Source organism: Lonchura striata, chromosome 5, assembly GCF_050655825.1.
Source record: "Lonchura striata isolate lonStrDom1 chromosome 5, ASM5065582v1, whole genome shotgun sequence".
Taxonomy (NCBI): Eukaryota; Metazoa; Chordata; class Aves; order Passeriformes; family Estrildidae; genus Lonchura; species Lonchura striata.
The window spans coordinates 17,655,503-17,681,383 of NC_140707.1; the positions used below are offsets into that span (position 1 = coordinate 17,655,503).

At 38.9% G+C, this 25,881-nt stretch overlaps 1 protein-coding gene across 3 annotated transcripts in view; it reads left to right on the forward strand.

Moving 5' to 3' along the window:
• NELL1 (neural EGFL like 1) overlaps positions 1-25,881 on the forward strand; it is a 286,520-nt gene that overhangs the window by 147,603 nt on the left and 113,036 nt on the right. For all 3 annotated transcript variants that reach the window (XM_021528531.4, XM_021528532.4, XM_021528533.3), the window contains exon 14: positions 25,251-25,373. In XM_021528531.4, the coding sequence (XP_021384206.3) occupies positions 25,251-25,373 (123 nt within the window). The remainder of the gene's footprint in view (positions 1-25,250; positions 25,374-25,881) is intronic.

Here is a 25,881-nt window from a genome sequence, read left to right on the forward strand (position 1 = left end):
GGCACACACACACCCTGACATCCTCTCTGACTCCCGACTGCTTCTTCTCTCCCACCCAGGGCTGCTGCTGTCTTTTACATGGGACATTACGTGTTACATGGTTACAGTTTTTCCCCAATGCCTATTACCTATATTAAATGGTGCTTTTCTATCTTTTATATGGTACATTATGTGTTACATGGTTACAGTTTTCCCCATGCCTATTACCTATATTAAATGGTGCTTTTCTATCTTTTATATGGTACATTACGTGTTACATGTTTGCAGTTTTTCCCCAATGCCTATTACCTATATTAAATGGTGCTTTTCTGCTCTAAACCAATCTGTGAGTGCCAACATCACCAAGAACATGGAGGCAAGGAAGGAGAAAGAGGGAGGACAGGCCAGGCACAAATCCCAAATCCATCTTAAAACCTCTGAGCCCCATGTACAAAACCAAAACCCCCCTGTACAGCACTCAAAAATTCTTCCCTCTACTTTGTGACTACTTCTACTATAATATCTAAACTTCTTTGACTTCTTGTTCTTCCTGCAATGTTGGTAAATCATTCCATGATTCAAACCCAAAATTACAGCTGTTTCCAGCTGCCTGCCAGGGTCTCAAATGCTTCTGACCTGGGCCCGGAACATCCAAAAATGTCTGAGGGACATTTTGAGTTCTGACACTAGGGAAGATCTGTTTTTAACAATACCAAAAAGGCTAATTCTTCTGTATTGTCAGAGAATGGTGTAACTAACACAGATAATGTAGCTTCTCAATGCATCCTTTGAAGCCTGATAAGTATTTAATTGCTCTTTTGGAAAAGGGAAGCTGAGGCACAGAGAGTTGGAGTGTTTTTCCCAAATTCATGCAAAGACTGTGGCAAGCATTGGGGAGTCTAGTAAAAAGTCAGATAAATTGCATATGGGAAAAACACAGACTTAGAGCAGCAAGAATTCAGTGAACAGTGAGGTTTATTTTTATATATATTGACATTTTCACAAGAAACAATAGCAGTTCATTGAAGCACAGTGTGCATGAGCCCTGAGTAACCATGTGGCCTTTATGTTATAAACCTTCTCCTTCCTTTTTCCATGCAGTTTTGTAACATCTTTTGTTGCTTTGGAGTTGAATTATTCCCCAGTCCTCTAGTTTTAAATGCCATGCTACATTCTTTTGTTCGTGACTTCACCTTCATTTTATGGGCTTACTGGTTGGGCTGCAACATTTTTTACATTCCCTCCTTTTAAAAAAATTGCGTTAGAAAATGGAATATTATTTGCTCCTAAGTGCATTCAATCTGAGGAAAAAAAATACTAAAAATGCAATATTTACAGTGATTTAAATTCCTCACTAGTAAATAGTTTAATTAAACATCTTTGTGCTTTCCTGTGCCCTAGGCATGGAAGTGTTGCTAATTTGTCCAGAGTAGTTGGTAATCCTTTCAAGTCTTTTTGACACATTGATTTTCTGTAACTTTATTAATACTAAAATTAATTAAACAGCTGACCGCAAATCATGCTGATGGTTGTATTTCTTGACTTAGGCATAATTAGCATTTTACATTATTTTTTAGCTGCAGCCTTTTGTGCTGGTATATAAACTGTCATAAAAATGCAGTATTTTAAATTGTTTTGCCTATGTATGTTCATGCTTATGCATAAACTTAAGCATCAAGCATAAAAAATATTATTGATTTAATATTCATTCAGGATTAATGAATGAAGCTGTCTATCTAAAGACACATCAAGGACAAGCCATGTCTCCTGGTCAGCATTTGTCCTGAGTTCTTTTACTGCAGGATTTCTCCTTGATACAATGGGACTAAATCCATTTTTATGGCATAGGAACTCTAGATTCCTAAATGTGGCAATTGCTATGAGCAGTCAGTGAGGTGAGGGATGGAAAGAGAGCCACCACACTAATTTCTTAGTGGGAATGTGCTATCTCACAAACATGTAGCAGCTGCAGGATCGATGCCAGTGGCTGGAAGCAAAAAGCTCTCATGTTTTAGTCATCGGCTCCCACGGTAAGGTTGAATGCCTTAAGGAGTGCAACTTGCTTTTGGGAAAGAGTTCACTCAATCAAGTTCTGATCTTTTTGGAGATAGAACTGCCAGGGTTTGTCATCTCCTTTGTCCAAACTTGTAAAAAATTTTCCAATCTCTATTCTGTTTCTAGACACCATTTGTAAAAAACTCTTTGTTCTTCAGACACAGAATTGAACTCTCCGACTAAATCAAGGAAGTAACTGAATCACAGAGAAGGGCATCAGGCTCACCATTCCTCAAGGCAGGATCCATGGACTCTAAAACATCCTTTGTCTTATCCGTTCTTAAAAAACACAAACAATTTCAATGAGGAAATAATTTTAATCCTCTTTTTGTGTGTCCTCCTCACTCAGCCATATAGAAAGGTTTCCTTAACGGCTCCCTTAAATCTCTCTTGCCACAATTTGAGCCTGTCACCTCTTGTCATATTCACAGTGAACAGAGAGAACACTTTGACCTTTGTATTTGCACTCCATTTTAATATTTGAAATACCTTTTCATGAGGTAATCTTCTCATCTGAAATCTAAAAGCCTATTTTTAGTTTTGGGGTTGAGCAGTACAGCAATACTTTTAACTCTTCTTCTTAACTTCACATCTTCTTTTGAAAAGATTCTGGGTCTTTGCCTGCAGACTTTCAGTGTCTTTACAGAGGTATTTTTCACACTGAACTGCAAGATGTTCATGTGTGTCACAGGAGGTGCTCTCAAGAATGGTCCCAGCTAAGAGGAGGTGCAATGTGTGTGAGGTTGGCAAGTCAGATGTGGCTTAAACCTCCCACACTGATTCTCAGAGTCTCAGGCTGTGTTCATATCTGCTCCCAAAGACTGCTGGAGCCAGCCCAGTGCTGGCCATGCTGGACAGGAGTCCTCTATTTGCCCCGCCGTGTCCTCTTTTTTCTGTCCAAACATCATTCAGCCTTACAAAGAAGAGCTGCCAGATGACTAATTGCCAAGTACAGAATACCTATAGTGTTTGCTTTTGGTGCTTGATTAGATGCTGTGGCTTGTCTGATTTGAGTAACAATGAGCACATGGCTGCTGGAAAACATCAGGAAAAAATGCTCTCCCAATATGCCTGTGTGTATCTTTCAGTGTGTGTCTCCTGTGTGACCAGGACTGTGCAGGGTGTGGCACATACATATTCATTTCTCCCAAAGAAATCCCATAAACAGGGAGAGGAGCCCATTCACATTGGGTCATAGGAGTGCCAAATTCCTGTGACTTCAATTTAAGGAATGGTGGAAATTATCTGGGATGCAATCACAAGGACTTGCAGTGTGTTTATTTGGATTGGACAGGTCTGTATCTCCTGAAAGGCAGATGTTGGATGAAAACAGCCTAATGACTTTGGAGTGGAGTATCTGTGAAATGTGCAGCACTTTGCTGCTCTGCTGTTGCCCAAATCTTTGTGTTTGCTGCTTGGATTTATGATTTCCAGAGTTATGAAACAAAGGGATTCCATAAAGCTCGTTAAGCTGAACAGAAAATTTTCCATGAAGTTCGTGGTTCTCACATCTGATGGGCTTTTCTGACAGTGAGAAATATGTGTGACAAAGGCTTTAGCATGTCTTGTGTTTTTTTCCTTTTTTTTAATCTAAATCTGCACATTATACACCATGAAACAACATATTAACACTTCTCATTTTGCTATGATCTCATTTTTATACCTGTGCTGAATATTTCATAGTTGTGTGTGCATATCGATTGGGAGAAAGCTAATCTTTTATTAACAACTATTGATTCTTGAATGTCTATTACTGTATACAGGTGATCAAAGGATCACCTTCTGAGCAATCTGAAATACTGAGAAGACCTTAGGACCCTGGCTCAATGATAGGCACCTATAATTTGTTTGAAGTGGCTGGGGTTTGGTGTGAGCACTGTTTAGAAATGCATTGTAGATCATCCAGCTCTTGCTTTTCTGGTTCTGCATGTTCACAGATAAGTTAAAAACTGCTTTTTCAGGAGAAATATGTACATTAAAGGGATGGGGAAGAGTGCCAGTGGCTCTAAAGGTGTGAAGTGTGATTTGTCTCTTTATGGATAGCCTAATTCTGATTTTGGAGGACCTTTATGTTCTGTCTGCGAGCAAGAATATTGAGATACAGTGTGGGTAATACTGCAGATGAATGTCAGTGTATCTGATAACTAGATATCCTAGATTCCTAAATTTATTTCCGTGTTTGCAAACATTAGTCAACAACCATGAATCTGGTAGTGCTGCCTTCCTGACATATTAGTGAAATAATTTTAAATGGTGTAGAGGAGCTGACACTGGCAAGCAGACTTGCTTGGTCCTTAAGAAATACAGCCTTTGGGAATGGTACAGGGATGGGGAAAGGAGAGGTGCTTTGATCTATCACTTTGTAGTTAATATTTTCATCCTTTCTACTGTAGGCTTTTTTGCCTCTCAGTATGAAGCTTCCTATTTAGTTACATGATTGCATGTAATAATTGCTCAAACTGGGGGTTTTTATGACTCTCACAGAAATAGCTCTCATTCTTCATTGTCAGAGAAGTGGGACAGAGCTGGGCAAATGAATGACACAGTCTTGCTAATTGTGTTCCCATTAGAATAGTCTGTTGCAGTTTCTGTGTGCTTAGATTTTTTTTTCCCCTTCCCTTTTCAGAGTTTACAAATAAAGTTCATTTTTACAAATCACAGTTCATGCTGCTGGATGAGATAATCAGGTGTTTTGGGGAAGGCTTTGCAGAAGGGGCCAGAAAACAGGGCTGCCAAGCAAAGGATAAGCATGTCAATGGAGAGACAGCTTAATAGCCTCTAAGGGAAAAGTATGTTTTTCCTATTTATTTATGAAGAAGAAAAGTTTCCATGTTTTCAGGATCCTAGTGATTTGGTTTAGTCTGCTTTGTACTTGTCATAACAGAGGGTTCTATTTCACAAAGTTTAATGAATAGAATTTTTCATACTGCTGAACTATCTACCAACTATTCTCCTTTATGCTGTTTTTTTGGTTTGTTGCTGGCCTTTTGCTTTTAAAATAGCACAAATGTTAAAAGAGGTTGTTCTGTGGAATATCTGACACAGCAAATTCTTCTTCAAACAGTAAATATGGAATTAACATATTGAGGCACACACACTCCCCAGAGGGGCAGAGGAATCCTCTGATCTTGGGAGACTTGGTCTCAGATAGATTCCTTGGTATTTATCCAATTCTCAACTGCATCCTCTATTATAATTTGGCCACAAAAATGGCTTTGCAATAAAGCAAAGATATTCAAAAGGTAGTCCCACTTTAGCACACCTGCTCAGGACACTTTTACTTCCCCCTGCATGCTTTTAAGAGTCCCACAAACCCTCTGATGTTCATATGAGGGTTGTTAAATGTATGTAAACCACATTCCCTGTTTCTCTGGCTGGCATGTTTAATCACTTACAAAAATCTTTTGATTGATTCACTCCACACTTAGGAAACTAGATTTATTCTATTCCTCAGAGAAAGTTCAAAATCCACAGTCCAGGTGGCTCTTCTCTCCCTGGATCTAGGATTTCTAACATTTCCAAGATCAAGTAAACTGTACATGGCATCTGATAACGTAAGTTCCTTTACATTTTTTCTTGTTGCTGCTGCTAAAAGTGAAACACTACTGGGGACACTTCAGGAGATGGGGCATCCACAACTTTACCTGGACAACCTGTTCCAGTGCCTCATCTCCCTCACAGGAAAGAATTTCTTACTGGCACCTAATCTGAGCCTGCCCTCTTTCAGTCTGAAGCCATTCTGTGTCACTTCACTCCCTGTCCTAGTCCAAAGTCCCTCTCCAGCTCTCTTGTAGCCCCTTTAGGTACTGGAGGCGAGTCAAGATCTCCCCATGGCCTTTTCTTCTCCAGACTGAACAGCCTCAGTTTGCTCAGCTTGTGAAGACAGCAGAGGTGCCCCAGCCCTCTGAGCATCCTTTATTGAAGTCTTCCTGATAAGGAAAACTGAAGATGCAGAAGCTGAAGGGTGTCCATCGTTTTGCCCTCAGTGATGTCTGCATGTGCCTGGTTCCTGGGTATCCGTCCACACTGCCCTTTCTGCAGGAGCAGTGGTGTGCAGGGCAGGCTCGGGCTCCTCCTGTGTGACACCTGGGGTCCTGTCCTGTGTGACACCTCCTGAACGACTCTGAGCATCCTACACTCCTGCAGGAGCTGCCTCAGGTGAAGGCAGGAAGGCCAGCTGTCAGAATCTGAGGTATTGAGGTGATTCTGAGATTGTAAAAACTCTCTATCTTTCAGCCCTGCTGCCAAAGAAGAAGCCATAATTGGTCTGTGCTGGTTCCAAGGTTGTTTATTCTGTTTATCTCTAACATGTTCTGCTGCCCTGCCCAGCTCTGTCCTGCAGGGCAGCGTGTGGGGCTCTGCCCTCAGTGGGATGTTACAAACATTAAATACCAGAAACTCCCTGGGCTGGATTTACAATAACGTGCCAATATCTGTCACCTACATTGGACAGTGTGTCCCCAGCCTGAACCAACAGAAAAATGCCAACAGCACAGTGAAACATGGAGGGCATGAAGAAGGAGAAAAAGGACAAGGCACACCCAATTTCCTCCATCTTGTCCCCTTTGGACCCCTAATCTAGAATCCTAAAATTTTACTTTTGCACCAGTGCCACACTTAATTATTACTTATATCAAACACTCAGAGCTTGTAATTCATCCTGTAAGGTTGAAAAACTCTTTTCCATGGACAGAGATCACAGCCAGTGTCTCTGGGGGCTCTGTCCAGGGGGGTTCCTGACCCCTGCCAGGGTCCCAGGGCAGCCAGGACAGCCAGAGGGAAGCTCTGGATTCCCACAGCCAGCTTCCCATTCTTCCTCCATCCCACCACCAAGCCCAGTGTAAATGTGCTCTGTTATCAGCCTCACTCGTGAAAAACAAATAATTAAAGTGGTGTAAGTTGCTTGGGCCACTGTTGTAGACAGGAATCCTGGATACCCTCGTGCCCAAGATCTCTTCAGATAGCAAAGTCCATGGGTTTTTTCTTTCAGATAAAATTAATTGCCTTTTTATTAGAACCTGGCATCTTGACCTGAAGTTGACCTTGTATTTATTTTCTGTCAGCAGAGTTGGTTGTTTCAGAGAGCTGCCTCCCTGCAACTATAATTTATCATCGAAGGAGTCCCTTTCCTTGGTTCCATCTAATGATGATTTTGTGCCTTGAACCATAAGAATCAATAATTTCATAATTAAATTTTAGCTGGCAAGATGATTTGTGCTATTTATGTTCATTAAGGGACTACTATTTTGAATATTATTCGACTTAAATTCAATACTACCTAAAGTATTTTATCAGTTAGACCTATTCTGTAAAATGATTGTTTCTATCTGTCCACCCTGATTTTTTCCCCCTTTAATCTCACTAAGCAAGAGAGCATTTTTATTAATACTGGGTAAGAGTATTCTACATTCTGGTACTCATTTTACATACCTTTGTCATAGCTGCAGTTAATTTTCTCATAAGTACTGAAAAATCATAATCTTTAAAATATTTTTATTCTATTCTAAAGAAAACAAATGGGACCTTCCAAGGAAGAAAGTTAAGTAGATACATGAATATTATAGTGATCTTGAAGAAACAATAATTTTTATCACTTCCATGCTCTACAAAGAGGAGGATAATTGCTGCTATCTGTTTAAATCCCTCAAATGGTATTTGTTGGTGCAATTTCAAATGGCCACAATACATTATTTCCAATGTTCTTACATTTTAAGCTTAATATAAAAATGTGATTGCTTTAGAGATGATAAAAATGAGATTGTCTCTAGAAAGGCAGAATCAGTTACCTTGGTTTTACAGTAGGGCACAGATAGCACACAGGATATTATTGCAAGTGGTTTTTTCTTTGGTAAATGTTTATTAACTTCTCTTTTTTTCTTTTTTTATTTTTTTTCCTTTCCTGTCTATAAGCATTATAATCCCTAAACCATGTTACTGCAGTGTGCAGGCAGGAAAGTTTAGACTTTGTGAAATATCAATTTCAGATGTTGTATAATTATGACATCATCATTTTTTCCTGTAGTTTCTTGACATTTGTGAGCTGGTGCAGACCCTAATGCTCCTGGTTCTTCCCCACAATTTAAAAGCAATCTCATCTCTTACAATATGGAAAGAATATGAGGAACTTGGTAAAAATTACAGTTTTTCTTGTAGTGTTGCATTCTTGCGTTCTTAAATGTTTTTATTTAACATATGAAGCGTACACTTCCTGGCTTTACAGAAAAAAACTGTTAAATATTATGTTCTAGATAATCTCAATGAAGTCTCTAGTGTTTATTCTTTCTGAACCCCAATATTAACTCTTATTTATTTTCCAGAACTGAATTACATTTGTTTCTCCTTAGTGAGTTTTTTTGTTTGTTTCCTTTTCCCAGAAAATCTAAAGCTATTAGCATGCTATTTTATTATGTTCTATGTCTTTGTCCTCCTGTATCTTTTCTTAAAAGCAAGAGAAATTAGTTCACACCTTATTCCTGCTGCCTTTGCTTTCTGTGAACAACTGATAAAAATCTGATGAAAACTGATAAAAAAGTTACAAGTTTTCTTCCTCTATACATGTACATGTACCCCCCCCTCCCCCCCTTTTTTGGTCTGGTTTGGTTTATTTCCATTATTGTTGTTCATAATTTTTAAATCCATGTTGTATTTCTGTGCCTGGCCCAATGGTTATGATACCAGCACTGGTCTAAGATGTGGTGATCTGTTCCAGCCTACACAGAGAATGAGAAAGGCTTGTCCAAGATGTGGAGATAATCCTGCTATACTTAACAACCATCTCTTGATACAAAATAAAATAAAAACCCCTCAATAATAATTGTTATTATTATGCTACAACCTACATTGTGCCTTCTCAGGCAAAAAATGGCACTCAGTGAGCATCGCAGAATAATAAGTGTTTCCCTTTTGAAGGGTTTTGAAATCTTTGCAACACAATGCCAAGTAAGCATTTCAAAGACAATAAGCCTAAAATATGAACCTTCCCCACTGATTGTTCAGAAAAAGAATGAAAAATAGGCTCACAAGCTAAGATAGTCACTGTTCTTTATGTTAGAAACAAAAGATGGGTTCTTTATGTTAGAAACAAAAGATGTGAGTCTGGAGCTAGTGATTGGTTCACCCAGTCCAAATGTGCCCCTTTCCAGAGGGGCTAGTGAAGTTTTAGGGAAACATTCAGGCCCAGAAGATGCCTTGTTTGGCTGGCTCTTCCCTACAGGCTTGTCTCAGGGTTTCATCTGTCTATATTAAACACACTCCTTTCATGAGACACATTTTCTCTCTGTCTCTCACATTTTCTCTGAGTCTCTTCATTTTCACTTCTTTTTTTTTTTTATTACGCCATAGTTATTCACAGTTTTTTGGTGAAAAAAAGAGGAGGGATCTCCACAAGCTTATTTTCCCCTTGAATTCCCTCATTGTCATTCCTCTAGCAGGGATCTGCTGAGCTGTGCTGGGCTGTTTTCTGAAGGCCCATGCAGTCCTTGCTGGAATTCTGAATAATTGCAGTTATGAGTAGGGATAGGAACTTTGCATTGTAATTCAGGCCTCTGACAGGGTTAACTGCATTGAAGTTTTTTTTTCCTGTTCTGTGTGGCTGCTTTCCAAAAGCTCTTGGAAAATACAGCAGTTTTGCCAGTGTTGGTGTGGTCACTGGTGACAAGACTTGGTGACATGTAGTTCATCTTTCCCAGTGTAAATACTCTTTTGGATGCCCTATCAATTAGAAAAGCTTTTCCTGGCTGAAATCAATTACTTTTTTCTTATTACAGGAGAGGTAAAAGAAACTATACTGCATATGTATAATTTTTCAGCTCTAAGATTATTCCTGGTTGACCTTATCTTGCCTCTTAATAAATATTTGAAATGCATTTCTATCCTCTTAATTTTCCGAGCTGCATGTGAATCCAGCGTGGTGTGCCTCACAAGATGACTTCCTTGGGTTGCAGCAGCATGAGGTATCCCATTGAAATTCAATTTGTGGTTCCAGGCAATTGTTTTGTTACACTAATTTTATTCACCTGGCATCTTTTTCATGCTGTCACCTAGGATGCAGGGTCGAATTAGTATCAGAAGAAATCCTTTTTTCACCTTCCAAATTAAACTATTAATATTTAACTACTCAAATTGCTATTAATTTTTAACATATTAATTGAATGGTCTCTTTCTGTGGCATTGGAGTGCTTGTGCATAAGGATCCTGCTGGAGGATGGAAATGGGATGGAGGTTGCTAGCTGACATCCATCCCATCTGTATGCATCAGGGCTCATGGTAGGAGATTTCCTCCAGGGAATTCGTCGCCGTGATGCTGCAGGCTTTCTCTGTGTTCAGGTTTTCTAAGGAATAGTTGAAACTAAAAGCTCCATGGTCCTCTGTGGGCACAGTTACTCAATTACTCTGATGCTAATTTAGTGCTGATTTCAGCACTTGTGCGGCAGAGCTCAGGGATGTGATGGAAAGACAATTTCTTCTTTTACTGTGACAGTATTTGCTGTTACTCGTAGACATTTGTCATCTGTCAGAGAAGTGACACTGATTGTTAATGATTGTAATTGGGTTTGAGCCCCTAAATGGAAGATGTTAAAAGGACTGAAATTACAGTCTTTATCAAAATTATGTGCTAGCCATACTTATATCACTCTCCTCCCTTCCCCTAACCATGGGACAAGAGCAGGGAGGGGACCAAGGAACCTTGCCTTTTCTTCTCTGAAAAATATGTTAATACATGAACACCCTGAATAGGGGTGTTCTTCTAGGAGATAGTGAAGACACAAAATGCCCTTGCAGGGATTAGGGACAGTATCTAGAGCAGGAATGTTATTTGATGTGTAAAGTATGCCTTGTTTTTTCTCTCTGGTGACAAATGACAGGACCTGAGGGAATGGCCTGAAGTTGTGTCAGGGGAAGTTTAGGTTGGATGTTCAAAAAAAGTTCTTCCCCCAGAGAGTGTTTGGGCAGTGGAACAGGCTGCCCAGGGAAGTGGTCACAGCCTGGGAGAGTTCAGGAAGCATTAGGATATGATGTGACTCTTGTGAACGGTGCTGAGCAGGGCCAGGTGTTGGACTTTTAATAATCCTTGTGGATCCCTTCCAACACATCATGCTCTGTGATTCTGTGTTTAATTAGTCTGATCTTTTCATTTCTTGAAATTCTGTGAAGGGTAATGTCTGGGTATGTACCTCCTGACACCTTCCTCCAAATAATTTTACAGTGATTGTCTTTTTGATGCTTAACCTGTGACAATAAGTTTACATTTTTCATTTTCCTAATGGGCTTTTATCAGATTTGCTTCAGCCATTCCTTGTTTGTGGTTATCAGCAACCTGTTTTAAATTGTCTCTTGATTATTTTATAGTGCTTGTACATGCAAGCTAGCCCTGAAATGTCAGTGGTGCTCCAGCATGTCAGAATATTTACCTGTCAGCCAACAGTAAAAAATGTCTGGTTTCTCTTAGATTCCAATCTTTCGTTTCAAGTGGTTCAAATATTCCAAATCCAAACTCTTTTTCATTCTTGTCTGTTGGTGAACCACTTCATTTTATTAGATGAGCTTTTCAGTGACATAATACCTTTCTGACCATCCCTTCACGAAAGTATCTCTGTCATACAGGCAGTTAATGAGAGAGGGGGGTGGAATTCAGGTTGTGCCAGATGTTTTCACCCCTAGATTGTGCCTTCTCCTTTGAGCATGTTCTACAGGAAGACCTGTGCTCAGTTTAGCTAACAGAATCATTACTCCCTTTTCTGAACTGGAATGTTCTACATAATACTGCTTTTCTTTGCTGAAACCCATGCTGGAATTGAATTTTAAGCAATTACCACGTGGTAATTGGGTTAATTGTGTATAGGTACACGTGTTTTGTGGAGGTTGTTCCTTGTGAACATGAAAATTGTTCTTTCCAAGTTGACCCTTACTTGAGTCTCTTTTCTCACATTTTCTCTTCTTTAATCTTCCTTTGTGATTTGTGATCATGTAGCCCCAGTGTCTCACCTGTCCTATCCTAGCAGAGAGAATTTGGGTAGCACTCTCTGAGCCAGTAACACAGAGAAGGGAGCCTGGAACTAAATGTGATTTCATGCCCTGGGGGCTCCTGCTCTGAACCTCCAGCATATTTCTACAGTGCTTTTGGTGGTGTTTGATGGTTTTAGATACTTCAGCTTACTGTCTCTTTATCCCCAAAATTACATTCTAAGTTTCTTGGGGAAAATACTTCTTTCTTGCCTCATCATCAGTTCTCTTGTAAAACCCTGTATTTGAATTCCCTTTTTTTGTTCTACTGTGATTATCCTTTGGTAAGTTGTGAAAGCTATACAATGTATGGTATATACATTCTGTTTGATCCATCTTTTGTCTTCAAACTGTCCACTGTTCTGCTGATGCAAGAGGGTATAGCTGCAGCCAAAGGAGCTCAGGTTGTGATCTTGTCAGGTCTCATAAGACAAGTATGGGCCTATTGTGATCACTGTTGTGGTAGAATATCTCCAGGGAGAAAAATAAATGCCCTATGAAATGATGATGCACTGGATTCTATTTCTGCTTTCAAATAAAAATTAATTCTGAGAGTTGGGAGTATATATGATGCTGAATTTGCACAATCTTGAGGGGTAAAGTAATTTAATCACTCAATTCCAGGTTAAAGCTCTGTAGTATTTTTGTGAGGCTAAAGGAGTTAACTGAAGATTTGTACCCAGGAGTGACATAAAGAACTAACCTTACTTGTTTTGATTTTTTCTGTTTTTAAAAATTTAAAGTGCTGAGAACCCATTTATCCTAGTTAAATCCACTGGGAGAAGTGAGATGTTCAGCACTATGAGAGAAGAAACCATTTAGCAATTTAGATGCCTAAATACCTAAAATTGATTTTTTCAACATCCATTTTTGAGAATGCCATTCAGCACTCACTGACTTTCTTGCAGTACTTACAACCAGGGCTTTTTTTTTTTTTTTTGGTCAGATTCATGTATTTTCCTGCAATATGATCATGTTTATCCAGGGAAATAGTTGAGTCACCCTCCTGAAGGTATTTAAAAGATGGGGAGATGTGGCACCTGGGGATATGGCTTAGTGGTGGGTTTGGCAGTGCTGAGTTGATGGTTGGACTCACTGATCTCAGGGGTCTTTTCCAGCCTAAATGATTGTATGATTTGACATTTACTGTTTACTTTCAGTAAGAAGCAAGATTCCATCATTGCTTGATTAAAAGCTTAAAATGTACTCGCAGCATTTGCTTACTTAAAAAGTAGTCCATAAAGCATAAAGGAAAACCTAATGGCTTAATTATGTCTAACTTCATGACCAGAAAATCAGTATTTTCTGTATCAGGAGAAGTATGCTAAGTCTTTTTGACTTTCATATTACCTAAAGCCTTTTCTTTGCATCCTTGATGGGTGCAGCGAATTAATCCATGTCCTGTCCTCATTAAGCTTGAACTCTGCTGCAGAACCCTACATGGGATTTTCTGGGCTCTTGTGTCAGCAGATTGACATGTCTGTCATACGTGCAAGTTCATTTAGAAACAATTCCACCCTCCTGTATTGCAGTAGCATGAAGGGAACTTTGTGCTTGTTTGGCATGGGGTATGTGTTGCTTTTTGAAATTCTTTTCCATATGGTAGTTAAAGCATCGTGGAGTGCTGGAAACTGAAGCTTTACAGGACTTTTATCACCAATATAAGTTCATGAAGCCGTGATGAAATGTTGGCTAAAAATTGCATCCAAAGGTGTATTGCATTCTTTCTGTATTACTGATTCTGAGATTTCTGCAGAGTAAAGCTTTCAGGTATTGTTGAACTGATTCTGAGATTTCTGCAGAGTAAAGCTTTCAGGTATTGTTGAACTGAAAACACCTGAAAGATGAGATTCTGGTATCAACTTGATAGAAGTATGCAGCTTTCACAATTTTATGGATAAAAAGCAGCCTGTCCTGTTATATTGCTATATAAATAAAATGAAGCATATTGCTTGAGGGCTTTCTTTCTGACCCAATGCAGGTGCTTGGAACATATTCAGCCTTTTACAACAACGAAGCAAAATAAAACTGTATCTTAAGATTTAGTGTTAACAAGCATTTCTCCTGAAAGCTGTAAATTAGGCAGTGGCACTTGCTAGACAGTGTCTCAGGTACTTCAGATACTGTCATCATGTGTGATTTCTTTGTTTTCCTAAGGGAATGTCCTATGATTTAGAGAAATTGAGAACTTCACAGAACTGGTGTGTTGTTCTTGTCTCTATCAATATTAATGCCATGCTGCAGTCTAGTTGGAACTGCCGGGCTGCTTTCTGTCAGCATGGTACACTACATGTAATTCCAGGCTTTATTTGCTTTCTATATGAAATTACCTACTTTGTAACTATGTCAAGAAAAGCAACAACTACATAGGGAAATTTGGAATAACTAGTGGTTTATAAATACACAAATCAATATATGCAATCAAGGTGCCTCGTAAAAGTCCAGTGCCTTGATGCTTAACTAGTTGATGAAAAAGCAAGGGATTTTATTAGAAGTTTAACATCCCATAGTAATAATCAAGATGATGATAATGCTTAGCATGTTCCAATTAAAAACCACTGTTCTGCTTTATAATTCAGTCAGGATTACTTGTGTTAGATTCTGTGTGTGAGGCAGAACTCAGAGCACAATCCCAGCACATGGACCTGTGCTCTGCCTGACCATTGCACATCAAGGCCACACCTTGTCTTCTATGAAACCTGGAATTTCTTTGGGATTCCTTAAATAAATAAATAAGTGAAAAAGAGACAGACATGCACACTAGGTTACTGCATTATCTCTAGAAGTGACAGTGCATAAACTGGTTATTCTGATATAAAAATCTGGTAAGGAGAAACAGTTTTAAAATGTTTTTGTTTTTGCAGATGAGGATATATCTATTTGTTTTTCAACACATTTCCCATGTGTACAGTATCACATTTTTGTTGATTTTGTGAATCATTTCCTGTTCCTCTGAGGTTTTGTCTTAATAATTGATATCCCTTAGTCTTAAAAATGGTTTTCTATTGGAGCAATAGGTTGTATACTTCATTCAACCTGTGGAAGAATTTGAGAGATGAATTCTGAGCTTGTAGCACCAGAAATGAAGCTCCTATGCACTCTATTACCATTTAATTTAGGGATTACTCAGGGTCTGTAAGGTTGTCAATGTGCAATCCTTACTAAATTTTAGTTCTGAGAAGTCATCTGGTGTTTGTGGAGTTCTTCAGCCCCACTCCTGCAGGCTCTGAGGGTTGCATATGCCAGCTCCTTGTTCAGTGCAGAACTCTACTTGCAGAAGAGCTCATTCCTTTGATGGCAGGACTTTGCCTTCAAAAAACTAATGTAAGATTTTTTTTTCTGCCAATGAAGTGTGGTTTCTTCCTTATGGAGTTTTTTGTTTGCCTCTCATATGCGATGTGCAGACCTTCAAACTCTTGTGAGGAATGTTTTATGTAGATCCTGTCTGAATCGCATCCAGTGCCTGTCTCCACAATTGTGCTCAAAGTTTGCTGGCAAGTCTGGGAATTAAAGATGCACATTGCTAATGACATCAATAATCTGGCTTGCAAAAATATGTCCACAAAACTGCAGCAGACTATCCACTTGAGTATGTCATGTAGATTGCCATTTTATTATCAGCCTCTGATAAAGATCTGTTTTGAAATTTCTGTGTATATCAATATTACTAATATTTTGCTATTATATAGGGCATGAAAATTCAATGTAAAAGATTACCCTTTATGCTGTGACTTCACATTAATAATCTATTAGCTCCTTTTGATAATTTTAATAATATTTACTAATTTGACATGTCTACTCAATTTAAATGCACTTCAAAGACTAGGGAAATAATATTTAAGTATAAAGATACAACAACCATTTACACTTTCAGTGATTCTTGCATTTTCAGACATTTGATCTAGTTTGTTCCATGCTTGTTTTCTTTAATCTTGGGGAGCTTCTGATTGGGGTGAAATGTGTCTAAATCTAAACCAAGTTTTTTCAAGATTTCACTTCTTCAGCTTTTCCACTTCTAACTTTGATTCCTTGTTTTCTTTTTTATGATTGTGTTCAGAAAACAGTAAAACCAAATGTCTCTCTTCTCACTTCCTTACAAAAAGTTATATAGGCATTTACGGTATATGTGCAGATATTTTATAGTGTGCTAGCAAAAGATCAATGATTTTTTTCTTCTCCTCTTCCAGAAAACAAATGCAGTATTACTGTCAGCAAGGCCACCTATTATTCATCTTGATTTAGTCAAAAATAAACTTTTTTATTACAACAATTTAGAATTTCTTCACTGCTCAGTGAACTCATCTCATGGAAATTCAAATGGGTACTATTGGCAGTTGTTTTTATAAAGTAGTGAGGCAGAACAGAGGATCAGAGTATAAAGTACCTTTCCCTTGGGGGAAAAAAAAACAATGGGTACATACACAAATGCTCTAAATTAGCCATTACCATTCAGAGAAGAGATACTGAAAATGTCAGATACTGAAAATGGTCAAAGCTGAGCAGAATAAGTGAGATCCTTTGGGAAAGGCATTGAGAACCAGTTGATAAATATGATTATACTGTTGTATAAATTCATGATGTTCTGGAGCCTTGAATCCTATGTGTGCCTCTGGCCTGCCCTTCTCACAAACTGAGGATCACTTCAGTGCAAGCAGGGATGTGGTGGAGCAGAACTCCTGCAGGTTCAGAAGGAGTTTGCTTCCAAGAGGCAGGCACATTTGGAATTCTACCTTCAAATTAAATCCCACTATTTCTCCCTAATTACCCAAGAGTAGCATGTGTCTGCTTCTTTAGAATGTAGTCTAAATAATTTCATGCTTAACACCAGAAGGTGTTTGTTGTTTCATAGATTACAAAGGTATTTTAGTTTCTCATTAAAAGAATGGAAAGCGGGGTATTTCTGCCAGCATTTTGGATGTTGAAGTGCTCATAGGGATGGAGTTGCAGAAGGAAACAGTGGGACTTTTCTGTTCTGCACTCTGTTCCTTCTTCCTCTTTCCTTCTGGAAATGGGCAGGGGGAGCTTGGATGCTGAAGTTGAGAATGGATATAGATAAAATTAATTTGTTTCTCTGATTCTCATGAGTAGAAAAACACATCTGATTTTGTTTTTTTTTTTTACCCAGAGTTTTCTGAATTCACAATTAGCTATTATCATTCACCAGCTTACCATCTATCTGCAATTTAATTTCTTGTTTGATGTATGCATCTTGTTACTAATTGCCTTGGTTTTCTCTGGGAGATTCTTCCTGTGTGTTCAGAATAAAGCTTCCTTTTATTCGGTCTGTTTAAAAGCTATTCCTTTTGTTTCATCACAACTTCTTATGAGCTGAAATCCTGATTCCACTAAGTCCACAATTCTGCCTAAATTAATTTTTTTTTTAATCTATCATTTTTAAAGCCTTAGTTATTACATAGAATTCTAATGACATGCAACAAAGGGTTGTGGCTTTTTAGAAGTATTTTGAGAGATGGCTTTCTCCTTTCTGAGTTTTCAGAGACCATTGCTTAATGGCTGCCAGATAATTAATTTTACATTAGGCCATGTACTCTACACAAATGGTATCTGTATTAATAAAAAATGGTGGCATTCAATGACCTTGCTGTCCTGGAGCTGTCTCTTCTGAGTCTCTTGGTCATAGAAATGTTTGCTGCATTTGTGGTTTTGCACCCCACAAGCTGGCTGTTATCTCAACAATTTAGAGAACAACTTAGATTTTTTTTTTTTTTAGCGCTATGAAGATATGAATAAATGGATAGTCAGAATCTTTGCAGAGTGTATTCCAAAGATGAATGTTTTATTATTGAAGTATATAGGCTTTGAGGAAGTAATGAAAGAAAATCCTTACAATAAGAAAATTGTTTCTGTCTTGTAAGCAAGTTTAAACTGGGGCCTTTTCTTGTAATAAGAAGTCAAAATAGCTATAGTGAAAGACCCTACAGTGGAATATCTCCTGTAATTCCATCCCAGTGTCTGTCTTTTTTTTCTACAGCATCACTATTTAAAGAAAATGTAGATCAAAATTTCAGCATTCCTGCTTAAAAATAAATCCCGTCTTAAGTGTACCTTTTAGAAATTACAGGTTTGAGGTCCTTCATGTGCACAAAGGACATCTATCCTGATTTTATGACTCTTGACCAAAAGGTTCTTAGCTTCACTATGCATTTTTTGCTCTATATCTTCAACATAGGGTTCTAATTTTCAATTAGGTATTTTAGACAAAGCACAAACAATACAAATTCTAGAGTTATTCCAAGCATGCACAGGAGAAAAAAAAAAAAAACAGTGAGAGAAAGCTAAAGTTGTCTAGATCCTACCTTCATAGCCCATACAAATCTAGTTAGTGATAAAAGTGTTATTTATGTCTTTCAACACGGGAAAGTAGAGGCAGCTTATAAATTCTGTGGTAGTTCTGGGAAATGTGTTAAAAAAGAAGCAAACAGAATATAAGCAAAGGCCATATTCCTCTTAGATAATGAATAGAAAATTATTTTATTGAAAAATAAATCTCTTATCTCTTATGTAAGAATGTGGGTATTTATAATACTCAAAACTTCAAAAGTATAGAACTATGTTATTTTGTGACTGATGCTTCTGATGTTAATTGTCAGAGCTGCTTAGAGCTTTTCACAAACACTGCATTTCATGTGCATATGAAGGGAGAAAATTTGCATTTTATTGTAAATGTTTATATGTATGTTTAGATATGCTTCCATTTGATTTCATAAACACACAACAAATCCTTTTTTGTACCTTGCATGTGTTCCGAATTTTTTTTTTTTTTGTTGTTGTTTTTACTTACAAACAATTTTGCAGTGTCATGTAGGTGGCTTCATACAGAATTTATTACCTCAGGCAAGCAAAATCTTTGTCTGGCACCTTTCCTTCTGTCCCCAGAGCTTTTCCACCTGCATTCTTCCAGTTCAGTTTAGCCCAGAACACAAGGTATTTTTTAAGTAACAGAAAACAAAATTATTTTTGAGGTCCCTTTGCAAAGATTAGTCTGGAAAAGTTGTGGTAAAAGGGATTTGACAGAAATACATGTATGTGAAGGTTTTTTGTCCTTGTTTGAATATCTCAGTTTATACTTCCCACTGAAGTGATCACCCATCAGCAGCTGGAGTGATAACTCATTTGAGGTGTGCAGGAGCTGCTACAGCCTGGCCTGGGTTAACTTCCTTAGCTTTAAATAGATACTTGTGTTTTGAAGACAGATGAAAGTTTAGTTAAAATTTAAACAAGTGGTTTCACAGCTGAAATGTGGGGTAGTTGAATGGTCTGCTGCTGCTGAAGGTGGAGCTGCTACAGCTGTGTCTTGGTTTGAAAAGACAGGAGTCTGTGAAGGAAGACAAGAGCTTCCTGTGAAATGGAAAAGGTAAACCCCCTCCCTCCAAATTACCCCAATTTTAAAATTAAAAGGCTCTCAGGCAAAGATATGGGAATGGGAATAACAGTTCTTTACTAGGAAAAAACTAAATAAAATATTTAAAAATGTAATTAGTACAAACAAGACTAGTGATGGAGTCAGAAACCTGACACCCTGAGGAGTCAGGGTGTTGGGAATAGTCCAGTTAAATGGTGGCTGCTCCTCCTGCAGTGGCAGGTGAAATGCTGCTGGAGTGGGGATCAGTAGAAGGGTGGAGTTTTCTCTGAAGGTCTGGAGATGGAGTAGATGGGCCTGGTCTCCCTCTGGGAATCCAGCAGAGAAGAAGCTGCTCCTCTGGGAATCCAGGGAGGGGATTTCCCAAAAATGCTGATTTTATGCAGGTAAGGATGCTTGGCTTCTCCCTCTGGGTGGAGCATCTCACACTGGGCTATTGTAACTTTACCAGTCATACAGTGAATCATTTAATAGTCTATTAACAGAAGATATCTCCCCAGAGAGAGACATTGTTCTTGGAAGAGATAAGAAAACTGCCCAACCTCCAGCAGATGGCAAATAGAACACATGTTTATCTTACAAGCCAGGACAAGCTGGTAGAGAGCCTTGACCTTTCTTAGCAGTTCTTCTGTTGGCACTTGAGCTCCTGCTCTCCTTGTGCCTCAGGTGTCTCTGTTGGTTTTCCAGCTGTGCATGGCAGCTGGGCTCTGTGCCTGGCTGGGCTCCATCTCCTCAGGCACAAGCAGGGGGATGCAGAGTGGTCACAGCTCTCTGGGCAGCCTGGGCTTCAACAATTTCTTACTCATTTCAACAATTTCTTACTCATTTCATGTCCTCATATCTTCCCATTGTGCTGACCCTGGGGAGCTGCTGGCTGTGCTCTGGTATCAGCCTGTGCTTTGGTGCAGGGGCGTTGCTCTGATTTTTAAAAGTGTTAAGTTTTCTTTTATAGTTCTTTTGAAAGTTTTAAAGTCCTTTTAAAAGTTTTCCATGCCTTCTGATATTTACGTATTTCTACTGGAGTTCTCACACACTGTTCATGTAAATAATGATTGTTTTGCATTCTTCTTTGTGAGAGGAGAGAACTGATGGACTGTTGGTTTGACCAGTGTGGTTGGAGAGGTGGCAATTTCAGCCTCCAACCCACTGTCACTTTTGGAACTCCATATATTGCAAGGTCAGAAATAAAATTTACTCTTTTCTCTCTTTTCTATGTACTAATTTTTGTCTCTTTTCTATGTACACTGTTGCCCTACACAACAGTGCAGGGCAGTTTTCTGCTGCCTGTAGGATGCACTGGGGCTTCTTATAATGGGATGTGCAATCCTTAACCAGCTACTTGAAACTATTTTCTGGTGAATTAACTTCACTTTATGTGATTGTTATCTCTCTAAGACCATGTAGTATTGAATGAATTCCATCACTGTCAAGATAAACTTTGATTAGATTGCTTCTAAACGAAGTAGAAGTGACTATAATACTTGTTTTCTACAGCTGTGCATGTGTTGGTGTAAAACTACTTGCATATAAACATTAGACCTGTGATACTGTTGGTGTGGACTTCTGAGGTGATGTATAGAATCATACAACACATGATGGAGGTGTGTTTTTGTAAAATAATGATTAATTTCTTACAAATGCTTTTGGAGGCAGATGGTCATTCTCGGGTGAAGGCTGAATTAAAAATGAACTTCACACTAATTTCTTTACAAGATAGCCTGACCTAGGTGTTGAACTCAGAAAACTCACAGAAGATCCTCTCTAACGTTTTGGAAAACTTCATGAAAGCTTTTGAAAATTTTAGGCAGTTTTTGTCCAGAAAGAAAATATTAAGTTTACAGGTGTATTTTTCTGGTCTTAGGAGTAGCTTGGTGGGTAGGTAGGGCTAGGAGAGTTGAAGCATCAGAGATGCTCATCCCTCATCTCTACTTACAGGAAGAATAAATGAAGTACAAAGCAAATGAGCAGTGGACGTTTGATTCTTCTCTCTCTTTTTTTTTTTTTTTTTTTTTTTGCAATAGAAGATTGAAACCCTTTAATTTTCTATAAAATCTTCAGTATTTGAGGATTTCAGAAGAATGATAAATGCTAGGGGAAAAGCGGAATCTTGTAATATCCTTGGTTTTCAGAGATGGGAAAAAAAAGGCTCAATAAACTAACTGATCTTGTGGCTTTGCCATAAAGCATGAATTAGATGCACAACAATCCTGAGTAACAGAACTGCTGATGTTGAAGGCAGTTCACAATGATTTCATAAACAAATTACCTTGCCTGCAAGAAAAGAATGGTGCTGCTGTTGTAGCTGTTTATCAGCAGTGGTAGCTGACCTTGAAATAAACATTAATAATCCAGGTGAATGAGAGTTGGGTCAAGGAATTCTGTCCTTTTCAGTAAGCTTATTCTTTTCATCTTTTCATCTATGATCATGAACTCATTTTGTGTACATTGTATAGCAAATGCAAGTCAGAGAGATGGATAACTTCAGTCAGACTTAATAGTGACAGTTTCATTCCTGAGCATGGCAGCTCATTTGTTTACATGTATGTGTGTATAAGAAACTAAAAGGTACTTTTGTTGTTTGCTAGAGTCCCTTTCTTGTGCTTCTCATTTCCAGCTACAAGGGAAATAGTCAAAATAAGACAACTTTGGCATTTTGTCTTGCCTCTGGCCTCTTGGGTGCTTTGGAATTATGCTGTTTGTGACTCCTTTCTCTTGCTGTGCAGGGTCCTCTGCCAATTTTGTTTGGTGCCTAGTCAATATTTACCATAACATTAAAGCAAAAGCAGGCTCTGTCTGATGTGCTCGAATGGGGATGTTTGGAAAGCAATGTGTGTATGAAAGTGATATTTTTTGAAATTAGTCACAATCTTATTTGAGTTTAAACAGAGGATGAACGTTTCCATGCTCCCTTCCCATTGTGAGCACACAAGTGTTCCAAAGGATGAGCTCCTGTGAGGGCACATAAAGCCCAGGAAAACTTACTACTGAGAGATTCTTAGGGATTTTTCATCTGGATGAAAAGAGTTTTGTACCTTGGCAGGAAATCAATGCTTTCTCATTCTTATTAGGCCTGTAGCAGCATCAGCTATAGACATCTCTGCACCAGGGAAAACTTCATTTGAAGTTCCCATCGTTGCAGCCACATTGCTGCTAAGAAATCTTGGATTCCTCATGCAGATGGAGTTCCCTTAGTCCTCCTTGTGCTAGCACTGTCAGGGTGTCTCATGAAGGGCAGGTTCCCATGTTCAGATATGTTGCTGACTCTTTAAATTACATCAGCTTTGATAAAACTGACCTCTGCTTACAAAATATTACTGTGGGATAGCTGCTCTGTCAGTGCTAAATCTTGATATTTCCAGCATCTGTGTATCTGCAGAAATGCTAAACAGTGATTTACATTGTCAGAGTCCTAGGACAGCCCAGCAGACTTATCCTCTGCTGTGCATTTTGGAAAAACACATCTAGTACCACTGTGAAGTCTTTATTTATACGTGAAGTGCTGAGAAGCTAATAGACTGATTTTGGCAGTTGTTGGAGCAGGAATATTCTTGTGTACACACATGGGCCTGTCACAAAGGCATTCTCATTATAGTTTGAATACTAACCCGGGAAAGCTCATGACAATTGGAAGTAGGAAGGGGAGGGAGAGATTTTGGAGAGGGTGGCTCTTTTAAAAGAAAGCATAATTCAGCTTCAGCTGCTGTAGAGCTTCCTTGGAGGATAGCTTGATCCTTTTTGTGTCTGACCCAGCAGCCTGAGCACCATGAGACCAAAGCAGCAAAGAATCAGCCTGTGGTACAGTTTCCCTAAAGACGAGGGAGAGAACAGGCAGCCCTTCAAGAACTCTGCCTTTCTGAATATGTAAGGCCTCTGAAAACTGGCAAGAAGCTGCAGTGAATTACTAAGCAGAGCTAGGGACCAACATAAACTAACAAGTATAAATTCAAGCACGAGTTTATCAGCTGAAACCAGGCACATATGAGAGTTTGTGTGTTTCTTGCTAAAAGCAAAGAGTGAGAGGCTGATATATTGCTTTGATGCTATTTAAGAGAAAATAGTTGCAATCCATATCATTTTGCTGTCAAAATGTATTTGAAAAATGGAAAACATGTTGGATATATGTTCTGCAAATAGTTATCAACAGTGTTCCAGAAGTATTTGGTTTAGTGGATCACTTAGAATTCACCATTCAAATCTTACATGTCTTGAATTATCCTGAAATTGGCTGTTGTTCTGTACTGTGGCAGAGTGAGAGCATTGCAGAGGTTAATTGCAGCCTGTCAAAGCCTGTGATGCTGCTGTTCTCACTGGAGAGACTCTTCCAAAGGGCTTTGTTTAGTCTGCAAAAAGAAGTATTTTGCTCATATTTTAGAGGCACTGCCTCTCTGTGATCTATAGAAGGCTAGACTTGTCTGTAGTCCTTTGAACCCCCTGATGCAATGGTAAAAAGCTTAAGCAAATACTAATTCCAGCAAAGCATGGCTTTTACCTCTCAGTGTATGGATACCAGCCTGATGATTGCAGCTGCATATAAAGAAAGGTTCCAGGTTCTGATTTTTTTATGCCAATTATCCGTTGTGTGATTTTAGGAAAATTCATTGCATTCTTTGTATTCCACTGGAGAAAATTATAAAGGCACCAGTGCAAAAGTGTAAAATATTGAGGCCTTCTTTGTGCAATCCCATATGAGGGAAGCTCCTTGTAACTGCAGGAAGAAGCAGAAAGCTTTGGGGTCAGGTAGCTCATCACCTCTGCCTGGTGCTTTACAAGAACAAAAAGGTAGCAGGAGACTGAAGTGTAGGAGCTGAGGCAAATTTGGCTCAGGGTAGCAGCTGGAGCTGCTGGGTGAAAGCAAAATATGGCCTGTTTGTCTGGGAACCTCTTAGAGGCTCAATGGTATGACTGGTGCTCTAAAATTGTGAAATGTTACTACGAGTCAGTTCAACATGAATTAGAGCAAGCAGTTGTGACAGCTGAACCGTGTAGTTCCAGGGCGGGCTGGTAGGGCCCCTCTGGTGTTACTTAGCTTGTATTTATGATCATTACTGCTGCTGATGGACAGTGATGTAAAGGTTAATCTTCACAGCAGATATTTTTCCCTGAAAATCTTCTTCGTAGCTTTTTGTCAAAGCCCTTACTTTGCCTCCTCACCCATTCTTTTTCTTCCGTTTTTAAACCTAAACAAACTTCTGTTGCCATGCACGTGTTGGGTTTCTGAGCAGGAGCAAGGCCATAGCTGACCCCCATGCCAAGCCCCCATTGTCAGCATTCAGGAGCACACATAATTATGGGATATGATTATCTGCAGGTGTTTTATTGAGAGCTCTGGGAATCAGGGGTACAGACCCAAATCTGACTCCCACACGGCTTTCGAGCTCAACGTATTTTATATTCTATCATTATAGAACTTACATATTAATTATTAAACTTATGTTGTTCTATTGTATACATTGACATGAGTTTCTTGTGATCTTTCTTAGGCCCCTGGCCACAGTTTATCATGATTATTCTTACAATTAAACAGTAATTATATTTAATTACTAAACAATCTTCACATCTAACAATTATATCATTTATCATGCACTAGCCACCCAGGTGCAGTTCTATTAAGGTACAAAGCATTCCTGTACTTAGGGTATTTATTTTTCTTTTCAGGGCTTACTAAGCTTAATTTTCCTTTTAACCCTAAATCCCCATGATTTTAAAACCCTTTTACTATCACCAGCACTCAGCATTGCAGCATCCTGGTTCTCCCACTTGCTTTCCAGATGCCCCATCAGCTCACTGCAAAGCTCGCTGCATCTTGTAAATTGTTCTTCCCCTTTTTCCTTAGAGCACGATGAGTGTGGCAGTGGGCAGCACAGGTGTGATGAGAATGCCATCTGCACTAACACCATCAGGGGACACAGCTGCACCTGCAAGCCCGGCTACGTGGGCAACGGGACCAGCTGCCGAGGTAAGCCTGAGCTCGTGGGGCTCCATCAGCCTGTCAGGCTTCATTAACGTCTGCTGACAGATATTAATAATAATATTATTGTTATATTTGCATATTATTATATGACAGGCTGCTGCACTCTGCTAACTCGTGGTGGCTGGCTTTTGCAGTGCTTTGCTTTGAGACATCTTCTGGCAAATGATGGGAATTGATTTGCCTATGACTTCTTAGAAAGAAGGAAATGTTTTTGGAATGGAAGGAGAAAAAAACTTTATGTTTGCTGCACTGAATACTGTCATTTGAGTATACTTACACATTGCTCCTGGTAAAATGTGATGGGTGGGGGCTTATTTAAGATATTTCATCCCAAATGCTATCAATCACTTTAAGAAACCTTATGATGTGCTGTAGAGCACAAGCTCTACAATAAACCCTGCTAAGCTTAAGATTGTACATCCCACAGCAAGTGTTCTCTGCCTCCCCTCTCACTAGTATAATTCAGCTTTTGAGTGGTGTTCATGTTCTATAA